General features: G+C 37.7%; 1 protein-coding gene across 2 annotated transcripts in view; it reads left to right on the forward strand.

Annotated features, from left to right (window-relative positions):
• Positions 1–5,077, forward strand: part of CDH2 (cadherin 2) — a 254,708-nt gene extending 249,631 nt beyond the window's left edge. For both annotated transcript variants that reach the window (XM_066353642.1, XM_066353643.1), the window contains exon 16: positions 3,691–5,077. In XM_066353642.1, the coding sequence (XP_066209739.1) occupies positions 3,691–3,897 (207 nt within the window). In that variant the 3' untranslated portion in view covers positions 3,898–5,077. The remainder of the gene's footprint in view (positions 1–3,690) is intronic.
• Positions 5,078–15,557: the final 10,480 nt, after the last annotated feature.

Consider the following 15,557-nt stretch of genomic DNA (forward strand, 5'->3'; position numbering starts at 1 on the left):
TCACTCTGGTGGCATGCCTGTCACCATCAGTTTCTCAGGACTTAACTATGATCTTTTTAGAATTACCAAAATAGCACCCAGAATTTTATAATCCATCATCCAAAAGAGTTCTTTTTTATTGACTGATAATAAACCGTGCTATCCAGGTGGAAGGGATTGAAAGTATTAAGCTTCAGCATGGAAAGATGGCTTGCCTAAGAAATTCTTGAAAAGTTCCATGGTGTTTGCCTTTTTGTAATTATTAAAATCTGAGACTGATGCTCCAGCATAACACCGGGATTTCTAATAGATGTCACGGCTATAATCTTAAAGAGGAAGGGAAGGTGAGAGGGAGGGAGAGAGGGAGGTACGAAGGGAGGGAGGAGGGAGGTAGGGAGAAAGAGAGGGAGAGAATATAGATTCAATTAACTATCATAGTGATCAGAAAGCCATGGCCGGGACAAAATAAAATTTTAAAGAAAGAAATACTTTTGAGAATCTTAATTATGAAACTATATTAACACAAGTGTTATATTTATTTTAAAGAATTAGGTGGCTTAGACACTTGATGAAAAGTCTCTGGTCCTTGAACACACCAGCAATGACCAGACAGCTTCTAGTGTTTATACTTAGGTCACAGTAAACAGGGACCATCACTTTCCCCCACACTGATTCCAGACAAACTTGATGCCCTGCCATTGACTCTTCAGAGCTAATTTCACTCTAAACCTTTCCATGTTTCCAGTTCGGAGCTGACACCTTAAGGGCTGAGCAAGGCTCTCTCTGTATGTATTCCCACTTAAAATTTAAACTGTGATAAGCAGATGACCCGAACACAGTGCTGTTGACTTTTGTCTCAGTTGTTTATATGATAAAGCAGTCATAATTAAAACATATGTTTGTCTTCATAGGTTCATTCTTCTTGTCAGGAATTTCTTTTATTTTCCTTTAGCTCTTTCATGGGATCTGTTTTGATATGGACCCAAGTTTAGTTAGTGCTGAACTGAAGGAATCACCTTTTGCTTACTTTTTCAGTGGTTAGAATTTGCAGAGAAAAGGAGAGGGACTCATGCTAGCATGTGAATATAAACTCCAGGAGAGCATTAACGGGATGCAGGTAGCTTATTAATAGCTGTGCCTCCCACTAAGCACAACACATTACAATGTATATACTCTAGAAATGAGTTTTGAATTGAATAAACAAGTGCAAACAAAATGAATGAGGGTGCATTCTTTGGCTACTGCTAGCCTAGCTACAATAACTAACAATCCAAAGTATTGTTGACTTACTATAACAAAGACTTAACTCCTTTTACATGTTAACTGTTGGCCTGCAGTAGCTGTGTCCCTGGGTTCTTATGCATTTCAGGATCTAGGCAGAAAGAATACTCCTTTCTGGGGCAGGCCATTCTCGGGGCAGAGGAGGAAAGGAGAGAGGTCTACTGGAACCAGTTAGCTAGAACTCCCGAAGAGTCTCCTCTATACTGCTGCTTACATCTTATTGGCCAACACCAGTCCCCTAGCTAAACTTGACGGTGGGTTGGGGAAGTATTCTCTGGCTCCAGAGAGGCACTTGTGGTCGTGTGGGCATGTGTTCTGCCTACAGGAAAGGATTGTGAATCATTGAGGACAGTCTACCACAAAAGAAAATTAGAAATGTTGAAAAATTATAGTTTGTGGTTCTCAGTCTTAACGGAATTGCCCTGTAGTTTATTCTATAAATATGATAAAAGGAAATTTCATCTAGAACTATTTTTTTATATATATTGAAATAGTTTCGTTCAAGACCTACTTTATTTTATTTTACACAGGTGGTTCTTGGTCACAGTGTGTAACCTGACATGAGGAAAAGTGGTGTTTCATTAAAGGGTTAAGATTGTTGGTTAGACAGACTTGGGGAGGGAAAACTGGTCATGTGTACTCTTCTCTCTTGTCCTTGATTGAAGTCAAGCAACTGCCATTTTGTTTCTCAGATTATGTCTTCACTTTTTTTTTTTTTCAAATTCCAAAGCAGGATTTTTTTCTCAGAACTTAAAGGTGTTTTTAAAAAAAAAAACAAACTAATATTCATCTGACTATGGTGAGCTCTTGGGTCCCTGCATTCCACTTGTCTTCAAAATAATGTTATTGTTATTAAAGTAGCAGATGAGGAAAAGAAGTTTACAGAACTTAGCCAAGTTCCCACAGTTAATATGGTGTTAAGCTGAAATGTCAACCCAGCTTCTAATTTCTTAACCACTACACATAATGTTTCTAACCTTAATTTTTATGCTTTTTCCCTTTCTCTTCTTTGTAAATAGATGAACACATAAAACCGCACATATATGTACTCATAAAATACATGTGTGTTGGGAGGGTTGATCTAAAATAGGACAGCCTTTGATGTCTTGAATAAGTGAGATCAGCATAAGCCCATCAGCATTTAAAAACCAGAGCTGTGGAAAAAAGAATGATTTTTTGGAGACTAATGTTGGTATATCTTGGAATACTAGAATGGAACTGGGGAAAAAAGTAGAGAAAACATAAACAGGACCTACTATTAAATCCATAAAGTTTTTGTAGTGCATAATTATGAATTCATTGCAGATGTATGAATTATACATAAAAATATTTTGTAAAAGTTTACAGATAATTTCATTGGGGTTTTTTTTTAATGCTTTGTAGGAGCAGAATTTTAGATCAACAGAATTCCCTTCTCCCCAACTAATATTCACACAGTGTACAGATACTAGAGTGTGGCTTCTGAGGCCTGTGGGAGCTAGAAGTCACTGTACTTTAACAAGTAATACCTGCTCACAATTTATTGATTAATTTTACACTGTATGTTTTGTTAAGATTATAATTGACTTTTAATAGTAATTTGTCTTATATTGTAATCACATCTGGCCTTGTCTTCATTCTTCCTTTGATGGCCTTACAAATTTAGGAGAACTCCTAGTTAGTCTGTGTTAGTCTGAAGTTTTTGTTTTGTTTGTTTTATTTCCAGTATCCTGATGACTTTTGCCTGGTTAACCACCTCCCGTTAAATGTCTTGATCTCACTGAACTAAACTCCTTAAGGGGTCTTTCTTTTTTTTTTTTTTTTTTTTTTTTTGTATTTTTCTGAAGCTGGAAACGGGGAGAGACAGTCAGACAGACTCCCGCATGCGCCCGACCGGGATCCACCCGGCACGCCCACCAGGGGCGACGCTCTGCCCACCAGGGGGCGACGCTCTGCCCACCAGGGGGCGATGCTCTGCCCTTCTGGGGTGTCGCTCTGCCGCGACCAGAGCCACTCTAGCGCCTGGGCAGAGGCCAAGGAGCCATCCCCAGCGCCCGGGCCATCTTTGCTCCAGTGGAGCCTTGGCTGCGGGAGGGGAAGAGAGAGACAGAGAGGAAGGAGGGGGGGTGTGGAGAAGCGGATGGGCGCTTATCCTATGTGCCCTGGCCGGGAATTAAACCCGGGTCCCCCGCACACCAGGCCGACGCTCTACCGCTGAGCCAACCAGCCAGGGCAAGGGGTCTTTCTTTATAGAGGAAAGACACAAGTTAATTTTTGTCTAATTCTGAAACATGACAATAACCTCCGTTTCCGTGTGTTGGAAATGTTGTGGTCTGCACGTAGAAACTTACAAACAAGTATTTACGGTAATACCATGAGACCTGTAGGATCTACTTGTGGATTTGCTAGTTATAACTCTCCCTTCATTCCTTCTTTCTTTCCAAATTGTAGGGCCTCAAAGCTGCTGACAACGACCCCACAGCTCCACCTTATGACTCCCTCTTAGTCTTTGACTACGAAGGCAGTGGTTCCACGGCTGGGTCCTTGAGCTCCCTTAACTCCTCCAGTAGCGGTGGTGAGCAGGACTATGACTACCTGAACGACTGGGGGCCCCGCTTCAAGAAACTCGCTGACATGTATGGTGGAGGTGATGACTGAACTTCAGGGTGAACTTGATTTTTGGACAAGTACAAACAATTTCAACTGATATTCCCAAAAAGCATTCAGAAGCTAGGCTTTAACTTTGTAGTCTACTAGCACAGTGCTTGCTGTAGGCTTGGGCATAGGCTGCAAATCAATTTGGGCTCAGAGGGAATATCAGTGATCCAATACTGTTTGGAAAAAACACTGAGCTCAGTTACACTTGAATTTTACAGTACAGAAGCACTGGGATTTTATGTGCCTTTTTGTACCTTTTTCAGATTGGAATTAGTTTTATGTTTAAGGCTTTAATGGTACTGATTTCTGAAATGATGAATAAAAGACAAAATATTTTGTGGCGGGAGCAGTAAGTTAAACCATGATAAGCTTCAACACGCTTTTGTTACATTGCATTTGCTTTTATTAAAATATGGAATTAAACAAACAAAAACAAGAACTCATGGAGCGATTTTATTATCTTGGGGGATGACACCATGAGATTGGAAAATGTACATTACTTCTACTTTTAGACTTTAGTTTTTGTTTTTTTTTCCCCACTAAAATCTTAAAACTTACGCAGCTGGTTGCAAATAAAGGGAGTTTTCATATCACCAATTTGTAGCAAAATTTGAATTTTTTCATAAACTAGAGTGTTAGACACATCTTGGTCTTAATCCATGTACACTTTTTTATTTACTGTATTTTTTTCACTTCACTGTAAAAATGGTATGTGTACATAATGTTTTATTGGCATAGTCTATGGAGAAGTACAGAAACTTCAGAACATGTGTATGTATTATTTGGACAATGGATTCAGGTTTTTGCATGTTTATATCTTTCGTTATGGATAAAGTATTTACAAACAAAGTGACATTTGATTCAATTGTTGAGCTGTAGTTAGATACTCAATTTTTAATTTTTTTATTTTTTTTAATTTTCTTTTTGTTTTTTGTTTGGGGAGGGAGAAAGTTCTTAGCACAAATGTTTTACATAATTTGTACCAAAAAAAAAAAAAGGAAGAAGAAGAAAGGAAAGGGTGGCCTGACACTGGTGGTACTAGGAAGTGTGTGTTTTTAAAAAAATGAAAAAAAGCTTTTAAACTGGAGAGACTTCTGACAACAGCTTTGCCTCTGTATTGTGTACCAGAATATAAATGAACACCCCAGCATTCTGAATAAAATGCTAATTTTGGATCTGGTGACTGGTTTGAACTTTTTTTTTCTACCTGAGCTGCTTGGAATGTTTCAAAAGCCTGAGTACTAGAGTTTCACTGAGAACAACAGTACAAAATTTGTATTTCTTCTTGCACTATTTATTCACTGTTGAGCCTTTAGCACAACAGCTGTGCCCAGTGAGCAACAGAGAGGAGCAAGGTAGAGTTTCTCATTCTCCTGGAAGACAAACAGCATGGAAGTGGTCAGGAATAGACTACTGGCGGAGGTATACCAATCACATCCTTAACTTCAGGGAACTTGGTGTGATTCTTAATAACACTTACGCTTTAATTCCTTTCTGCTCATTGTTATGGTTACACTGACTCTAACGGGCCTTTCTCCTTAGTGTGCCAGCTAAAGAAAACCTCAGTAAAAAGTTATCCATAGGGCTGGCCCTGAGAACGGCAGTGGACACCTGCAATTCTCGGGCAATTCTCACTGAAGCCACTGTTTTATGTACTTAGTGAAATATACTTTGGTTTGACTGCCTTTCATTTGTTGACCATTTTTTCCCCACCTTTACTGAGGTATAATTGATAAACAATATTATATATACTAAGGTGTGGAATGTGATGATTTGATTTATGTATGCATTATGAAGTAATTTGCACAATCGTGTTAAGACATCCATCACCTCACATAGTTACCTTTGTGTGTAAGTGGGTGTGTGTGTGTGTAGTTGTGTGGTGAGAACACTTTAGATCTACTCTATATAAATTTTCATTGTACAATATAGTATTTGCTTGACATAAGTCACAGAGAACAAAAAAGGTGATCTTAATAAATTTTTTGAAATTGTTTATGTGTCTTACTATGATTCATAAGTACATTTTAAGAGACATGAAGATATTCTCACTGTATTTTTATAACTGCTTCATAATCATTATTATATCATATATTCTTATACAGTACAGTTTGAAAAACATTTATTTACACAATATACCTACTCTAATTAACACCAGTATTTTGTGTTACTTTCCTAATAATTGAATGCCAACACTTGCCTCTGGGAATTTCCATAATGAAACTTACTAAATTAGCTCATCGTAATAGTCTTTCCTGAAATGTATTCCTAGACTATGCCTCCATGAGGCTGTACATCCAAATGAAAACAACTATATTTTTAAATTCAAACATTGCAATATTTAAAATTTTCATCACTTAAACACTTCCAATAACTTTCTTGTAGTTGATGCACAGCCACAGACTATATCTAATATAGTAAGCAATCATAATAACCATTCTATATATACTGCTCACAAAAATTAGGATATATTTTATCGCTTCATATTCTTATTGAAAAATCTAAGTTTTGTGAGCAGTATATAATCAGTATGTGTAAACACTGATATTTTTCAAAACCTACCTTTCTTTTGTATAAGTACTACATGACTATTGTGAAACACTTTTCAAAGCCCCTGCCCTGCTGTTTGAAGAGCTTCTGTTAACCATGTGATATATAATTTACAATCTTTCTTAATATGCATTTTTACACACACATTTCTATAAAGATTTCATTTTATTTACATGAAAATGAGATTGCATGTGATATATTTTCTGTAACTGCCTTTTTCACTAGGCATGTGTCTTGGATATTTGACATATTAGTATAAATACACACATACATTTGGCCCCCTCAGACCATAAGATACACAAATATCTCCATGACCTCTTTCTTCCCACTGTGGCGGGTTGCCATGAGCACACATGGATTGCACAGTATATCATTCTTTTTATTTGTTACATAATATTCCTTAATATGGATGTACCGTTAATTTAACTATACCCTAAATAGTTTTTTTCCAACTTTTTCTACTACTTGAAACAATGCAACAGTTAACGTTTCTGTTTGCATGGGGGTATTTCGCTAAATGGCTAGGGATAAGATTGCTGGATTAAAGAATGTGGAGAGAGGTTAATTAAATATGGCTGAAATTATAATGTTTTTCTGTTACTTCTCAAAGTGCCATTTAACTAGAAGATGAGGCTTTCTAAAAGCCCACCACTTCCTCCTTTGGCAAAAGGATTTCATGCAGCTTAAAATAGTAACCACAAAATGTAAGACAATCTAGCCAGTGCCTTATTTTTTTCCTGTGGAAGTTAGCTTTTTAGTCAGGCCACAGTACTAGTTTCAAGTACTCTGCGAAATGACTATCACCATGCAATAAAATAAAACCTTGAAAACGATTTATGAGTGTGGTTTATGGATCCCATCCAAAATTGAGTTTTCCCAAGTCATTTGGGATCTCTTCTGCAACATTGCCAATTAAAAAAACAACAAAAAAAAAAACATGTAAAATAGGCTATTACCCATGATAAATGTATATGCATTTTAAATTTTAATGAGACATAGCCAAATTGTCCTAAAGTCTGCACCAGTTGACACTTCCATCAACACTATACAAAAAAATCTATACACGCTCATCCTCAACAATCTTGGGCATTACATGTTTAAATGTTTTGCTAATATGATGAGCAACAAAAGATACCTCATGCTAATTATGGCTTTCTTGATTGCTAATGAGATGAATTGGTGATTTTTTTCTTGTTTATTAACCATTTATGTTTCTTTAAATTGTCTATTTTAATTTCCCTACTGAATTACTTGGCTTTTTCAATTCATTAGTAAGAACTCATTATATGCATTTTTTTCCCCTGGTTGTTTGCTAATCTTGTAAATTTATCTGTGGTGTTTTTGTCTTACTGAAATTTTTGTTTGAAGTGGTTTACTAGTCAGTATTTTTAACTCTAGATTTTTGAGGTCTCCCTACCTTCAATTTATGCAATTATCCCAAAATGTTTTCTTTTTTTGTTTGTTTTACATTCATTTAGGTCTTTATTTCACCTGGAAATTATTTTGTGTGAGGTAGAAGTATAACTTGTATAAAAATTTCTAGATATATGATCTATTTTCCAAACAGTGCTTGATAAAAAGTCAAAACATAACCCAACCATGTGAAATACCACATTGATCATATACACCCCTCCTGTATAAATGTATGTTGATTTTTAGATCACTTTTTCTATTACAGTGATTTTTTATATTTAATTCTTGCACAATACTAGATTGTTATACTAGAATATCAGTTCTAACTAGCCATTTCACACACTGTTCTTCTAATAAAATTTTCTTATATTCTTTTTTGAAATTTTATTTTGTGCATTAATTTTAGAAACATTTCATCAAGTTCTGTAACAAATTTTATTGAAAATCATATTTTTGTGAAAAGTTAATAGCTTCACCTATTATTACATCTAATATTATAATCTCACTTTCCATAACATATATTCATTTTCATTGACTTTAATTGAACATCTTATTTCATTACACTTGTTTAATAATTTTCATTGCTAGTATGAGTGGGGCCTACTTTTCACAGCACTTTTTGAGTGACTTTTTACTGCTTACTGAACATTTATCGACTTTTATTATTTTACTCTTGCACTACTTGTAATAGCTTTTTGGTGATCCTCTTGTATTTTCCTGACAGATAATCGTGACTGCAAATACTGATGGGTTTTTTTTTTTTCTGCTTTCCAAGATTAATATTGAGTTTATTTCTTGTGTGTTTAGTAATAATGTGGATCATAGGCATTGAATTGTTTCTGGTCATTGCAGAAAGGTTTTATATATTTTACTATTATATATAATATTTACTATAGGTATATATTTTATGGTATATCTAACCTACTTTGAGATTTGATAACTATGCATGTTGCATTTTATAAAATACATTTTCTTCATCTACAGAGATGATAAAATATTAACTTATTAATATAGTTTATGCCAGTAGATTTTCTAATATTGAATAAAACATTTTGTAATAAAACATCCTTGGTCATAATGTTATTTTTTGGGCATCTAATACATTTGCTTTGCTGCTATTTTACTTAGGAATTTAAAATTCTATGTGATTTTTATGTCCTTTTCTGTTTTTTTCTCTATTCTTGCTCAATTTTAGTCTGAGATTTATGCTGGCCTCAAATAAAAAATTATGAAGACTATCATTTATTTGTGTGATTTGGACTTGTTCATATAAAATGGGATGATTATTCATAAAAGTTTGCTAGATTTCTATAATTTACTAGCGTGGGGATATGTACTCCCCAGTAGAAATTTGTATATTAAGCTATTATGCTTTTTTTTTACCAACTTTCACATTTTACATCTCTTTGAAAATATTGTCTATTTGATTTAGCTTTTAAAAGTTTACCATAGAGCCTGACCAGGTGGTGGCACAGTGGATAAAGCATCAGACTGGGACGCGGAGGACCAGGTTCAAGACCCTGAGGTCGCCAGCTTGAGCGCGACTCTTCTGGTTTGAGCAAGGTTCACCAGCTTGAGTCCAAGGTTGCTGGCTCAAGCAAGGTGTCACTCGGTCTGCTGTAGTCCCCACCCCCTCGCCCCGTCAAGGCACATATGATAAAGCAATCAATGAACAACTAAGGTACCCAGTGAAGAACTGATGCTTCTTATCTCTCTCTCTTCCTGTCTGTCCCTCTCTCTGACTCTCTCTGTCACACACACACAAAAAGTTTAGCATAGAAAGCATATAGTACAATATTTTAAAATTTGTGTTATATCTTAAGAAGTTTCCTTTTTTTCTTCAGCATAGTTCAGTGTCTATTGTTCTAGTAAAAGAACTAGCTTTTTTTTTATTTTATTTTTTTTGTATTTTTCCGAAGCTAGAAACAGAGAGAGACAGTCAGACAGCTCCCGCATGCGCCCGACCGGGATCCACCCGGCACGCCCACCAGGGGCAACGCTCTGCCCACCAGGGGGCGATGCTCTGCCCCTCTGGGGCATCGCTCTGCCACGACCAGAGCCACTCTAGCACCTGGGGCAGAGGCCAAGGAGCCATCCCCAGCGCCCTGGCCATCTTTGCTCCAATGGAGCCTCGGCTGCGGGAGGGGAAGAGAGAGACAGAGAGGAAGGAGAGGGGGAGGGGTGGAGAAGCAGATGGGCGCTTCTCCTGTGTGCCCTGGCCGGGAATCGAACCCGGGACTTCCGCACGCCAGGCCGACGCTCTACCACTGAGCCAACTGGCCAGGGCCAAGAACTAGCTTTTTGATTTATGAATCTAGCATATTTATTCATTTGGTTATAGGGTTCACATTTTTCTACAACTGTTACTTTGGTTTTTAAATTACCTGTTTATTTATTTTTGATTGATCAATTTCTGAGAGATTGAGTAACATATTCCATTAGCTTTTTCCTTTATTTTTTTTTGTTTCTTTTTTTTAAAAAAATTATTGAAAATATTGGGGTGACATTTGTTAATAAAAGTATACAAGCTTCAGGTGCACCATTCTACAATGCTTCATCTGTATATTGTATCTTGTGTTCACCTCCAAGTCAAATCTCTGTCACCGTCTGTCCCTTCCACCCTCCTTCTCCTCCCCCATCTCCTTTCCTTCCTACAGTTCCCAAACTCATCCTGTATCTAAGCTTTCTTTCACAGTATATTTTGGATTTGTGAATTTCCAGGCCATGTTGAGACATGTTTAAAACTGTTTATCCTCTAGTTTGGATTGTAGCTTTTGTCAATAGGAAATATCTTGCTTGACAACTAACTATCAGTGTTTGGAGCTCTAAATTCCATTTTGTCTGATACTGCTATTTGTATAACAATACCTGTCTTCTTATTTGGGGGGTAATATTTGCCTTATACAGCTCAGATCATTTCTTTATTGTTAAGGATTTTAAAAATAATTTTACTTCTTATATCTTTGTAAACAATATATAAATTAAAATTTTATTTTCACTGTTATTTTCAAATAGGCAGTGTGACACAGGATTGGCCAAAATATCTTTCTTGATAATGATTTGGTTTTTGCAATTCACTGTCCTTGCAATCAGTAGCTTCCAACCATGTGATTCTAGAGGTGACTTCCGGGTACTGGGGATATGAGGAGACTCTCATTGGTGTTCTCTTGTTCTTCAGGGTATCAGAATGTGAGCTGACCTCGATAGCAGAAAAGGCACTAAGAAGTCAGGTCACCTTCATCTCTCATTTTTAGCTGTAGCTTTAACAATTGTTCATTAAAAATCTATCTTTTCTTTTTCTCATTGGGAGTATAAAAGTATCATTTTAATATTCAAAGAAAATACTGGAAGACCTAAAAGATTGATATTATCTTGAACTGTCTGTCCCCTTTAACTCAGACAAAATGGTAGAGAATACAAATATAAAATACCTAACAGTTGTAATACTACCACATGCTCAACAAGAATGAAGGAACAGGCCCTGGCCGGTTGGCTCAGTGGTAGAGCGTCGGCCTGGCATGCAGGGGACCCGGGTTCGATTCCCGGCCAGGGCACATAGGAGAAGCACCCATTTGCTTCTCCACCCCCCCCCCTCCTTCCTCCTCTCTGTCTCTCTCTTCCCCTCCCGCAGCCAAGGCTCCATTGGAGCAAAGATGGCCCGGGCGCTGGGGATAGCTTCTTGGCCTCTGCCCAGGCGCTAGAGTGGCTCTGGTCGTGGCAGAGGGATGCCCCGGAGGGGCAGAGCATCGTCCCCTGGTGGGCAGAGCGTTGCCCCTGGTGGGCGTGCCGGGTGGATCCCGGTCGGGCGCATGCGGGAATCTGTCTGACCGTCTCTCCCCGTTTCCAGCTTCAGAAAAATACAAAAACAAAAAAAGAATGAAGGAACAAAAACCTGGAAAAATATCAGTTGATTCTCTACTTTTAAGAGGGCATTTTGAGGGAGAAAGCAGCAAAATCATTTCTCTCTCATTTTCCTGATTACAGTAAACTCCACACTCACCATAGATAGATACGATGTACTTTCTGATTAATCTTTAAAGCTTCTGTAACATTGATAATAAAAACTCACATACCATTATTTTTTAATTCTGTTTGTTAGCCAATATGGTTTAGAGTTCAGTGGGTAAGAAAAGATGCCAGGCCTGATCTGTGGTAGCGCAGTGGATAAAGCGTTGACCTGGAAATGCTGAGGTTGCCAATTCGAAACCCTGGGCTTGCCTGGTCAAGGCACATATAGAGTTGATGCTTCCTGCTCCTCCCCCCCTTTTCTCTCTCTCTGTCTCTCTCTCTCTTCTCTCTCTCTCTCTCTCTCTCCTTTCTAAAATTAATAAATAAAATAAAATAAAATAACAGAAAAGATGCCGTCGCAGCAGCTATTATGAGTTTGGGGGTGTTATTTATAGATTTAAACAAATTCAAATTTTCTTCATTTTTTTTTTTACAACAAATGATTATATTACCTAGAGGGACAACTTAAAGTTTGAGAATATATTTACTTCTTATAAATTTTTTAACAAAACATAATTCCATATAAGAAGTATGATACTGGTTATTTGAAGTTTCTACTCTTAGGTGTGGGGTGAGGAAGGGTGGAGCAAATCTCTTGAAACAATTCTGTGAATCAGAAACATGATGGCGAATATTTTGGGGGTTTTCTATTACTCTAATATGAATTTAATATATTGGGTTCATTTATTTAGTTTTTAAGTTTGAACATACTGACTTCAAGAATAATTTTTAAGGTATTTATATGTTCAGGAATGCATGGTGGATTTAATTATTAAGAGGGTGCCAGTCAGTCAGCTTCTACAACAATTTGTTTCTTGATCTTTGTCTGAAACGAACATACTTTGAACAAGAAACCTCAAATTTAAGAACGTCTACTTTTACCTTGTATGTTAAGACATAACATTTATCAGTAATAATTTGTTTTTCAGTTCCTATGATGTGGGAAAGAGAGTTTGCATAGTACAATTTTAGAGTTTGCTATTTTTTTATAAAAGAGTTTTTCATTGTGTATGGTTAGGACATTTATTGTACTAACATTGGGGATCGGAGGAGAAATATGTCTATTGGATAAAAATATTTTCTAATTTAGTTTATTTTAAATTTAATGATTTCTATATTTGGGGGGCTACTTGAGACTATTTTAATAATGTTTTTCTTGTTTCATTAGATATTTCTTTCTTCCTGTTTTAACTTTTCTTCATCTGTAAGTATCAATAAAGGTTTTAAGAATCATGTACTGAAAGAGAATTCTTTCCTTTGCCCCAGGGTTTTTCCACCTTCTCTGCTTAGCTCATATCATTGCACTAAGATCTCTGCGCTTTGGGCGTGATACGAACTGAATCAATGCCCTGTCTTCCCAGGCCCCATATGAACATTATACATTGAAGTTAACTTCTTTTGTGTTTGGAGAAAACATGACCACAAAGATTTTATTGAACTCAAACTGTTTCTAAGTTCAAGTAAATCCATACACACACATTCAATAACTTGAATAGATTTTCATAATACTTTCTTCCTATATGTAGACATTGTTCTGTTCAACATATTGGCATATTAGCTCATTTAATTACCCTATTTATCACACTTTTTTTTAGGCGAGAGGAGGGGAGATAGTGAGACAGATTCCTACATACGCCCTGACCAGGATCCACCTGGCAACCCCTGTTTGAGGCTGATGCTCAAATCAACTGACCTATTTTTAGCACCTGAGGTTGATGTGCTCCAACAGAACTATCCTCAGCACCCAGGGCCACACTGGAACCAGTCGAGCCACTGGATGCAGGAGGGGAAGAGAGAGAGAGAAGGGGAAGAGAAAGGTGGAAGAAGCAGATGATTATTTCTCCTGTGTGCCCTGACTGGGAATTGAACCTGGGAAATCCATATGCTGGGCCGATGCTCTATTCACTGAGCAACTGGTCAGGGTCTTATCACTTCTAATAAACATTTTCCCCATGTTTTAAACAATTCTAAGACCAAAAAGCATACAATTATTGAGTGACTTCCAGCCTGGTGGCATGGTGCCACCAGGTGTGAAAACTTCACCTTGATGCTTTTGGGTCAGAGTGCCTTTGAATCTAGGAGATATGTATTAAGGTACATAAGGTCACTTTTATTTCCCCCCATTTCTTTAGATGGAGAGGCCAGAGCAGAAGTTACACGGCTTGTCCACTAACACTCAGCTAGTGAGTGGCAGAGCCAAACTTAAAGCCCAACTATCTGGCTCCCGAGCCTCCATTTATCTCTCACTCAGCCGCAGCCGACGCTGGCTGAAAATCCACAGGGCTGAGTGAACCAAGGAAAAAGTAGCTCATTGCACACTTTGATTTATATTAGGTTGTGTCATATAGGATTGCCATTTTTGGATGTCAGTCAAATGTTCAATATATATAGGTAGTTAAAATTTTGTCATTTCAACCTAAATGTATACAATAAATCATTTACCGTATTTTACAAGGAAACATACATATCCTATAATACACTGAGCACATTAGTAAAGATGCATGTGGGAGGGAAGGAAATCGGAGACTCCATGATGAGTGGGAAGTTTTTTGTTGTTGTTTTTTAAATTGTATAGCTTCTGATATTCACTGAGTCTTTTTCCTCTCACTGCCACAGCAAGACTGGTACATTCCTAGCATTCTTCTTCTTCAGTCTCTCCGAGGTCCCAGGCAGACAGCGCTGTGTTCTGTTGACTCAGGGCCTAGAGAACTGCTTAAAGCATCCCCTATCATCATCCCCTGTCAACTGTCTCCTTATTCACACAGCCAGTAAGACCCACCTGCCATCCCTGGCCTAAACATTTCATTTTCTAGTTGTAAGCTGAACAATTTTGGAAATCAAAGTAGCATTTCCAGGCTCTGGGGAAACATTTAGTCTGCTAGCAGAAACTCCTATTCTCCTCCACTAAGAAAGATGAATCTTTTATTCTGTTTCTTTATCCAACATAGTTGGTTTGTTTTCCCAATACACTGACTTGTGGCCTGCCAGCGCATTGCAACCACCTCGGATGCCTGGAGGAGAAACTAAACTTTACCAGAAGGCACAGACTGGCATGATTCTTTCTGAATTCATATCCTGTTTCTGCTCTTTCATGGTTGTATAACCTTCAGTAATTGCTTTGGTCTCTCGGTGTTCTTGTCTATAAAGTAGAGATATGTCACATAGCCACTGTGAGGACAATGCCTGTGACCTGGAACGCGCTAAGCACACCTTAAATGTTAGCTGTTATTATTAAGGCATGATCGTACAATATTTGTTTACATACCCAGGTCCTTTTCTACAGGCATGTCTCAGAGATATTGCGGGTTTGGTTTCAGACCACCACAGCAAAGCACCTATTGCGAAAAAGCAAGTGGAAATCTTTCGCTGGTGGAGGATCTTGCCTTCAATTTGTAGGACACGCAACACCTGTGGGGCACAATAAAGCAAAGCACAATAATATAAGGCAGGCCTGTAATTTAGGAAAGAAAAAAATGTTTTCACTCTTGATAAGCTTTTCCACTTTAACTTTCAGTGGAATCTCTTATTTCTTTTTTTTGCATTTTTCCGAAGTTATAAGCGGGGAGGCAGTCAGCCAGGCTCCTACATATGCCTGACCGGGATCCACCCAGCATGCCCACCAGGGGGTGATACTCTGCCCATCCAGGGCACTGCTTCATTGTGGCCGGAGCCATTCTAGCACCCCAGGC

The sequence above is a fragment of the Saccopteryx leptura genome, chromosome 11 (assembly GCF_036850995.1).
Source record: "Saccopteryx leptura isolate mSacLep1 chromosome 11, mSacLep1_pri_phased_curated, whole genome shotgun sequence".
In the NCBI taxonomy this organism is placed as follows: domain Eukaryota; kingdom Metazoa; phylum Chordata; class Mammalia; order Chiroptera; family Emballonuridae; genus Saccopteryx; species Saccopteryx leptura.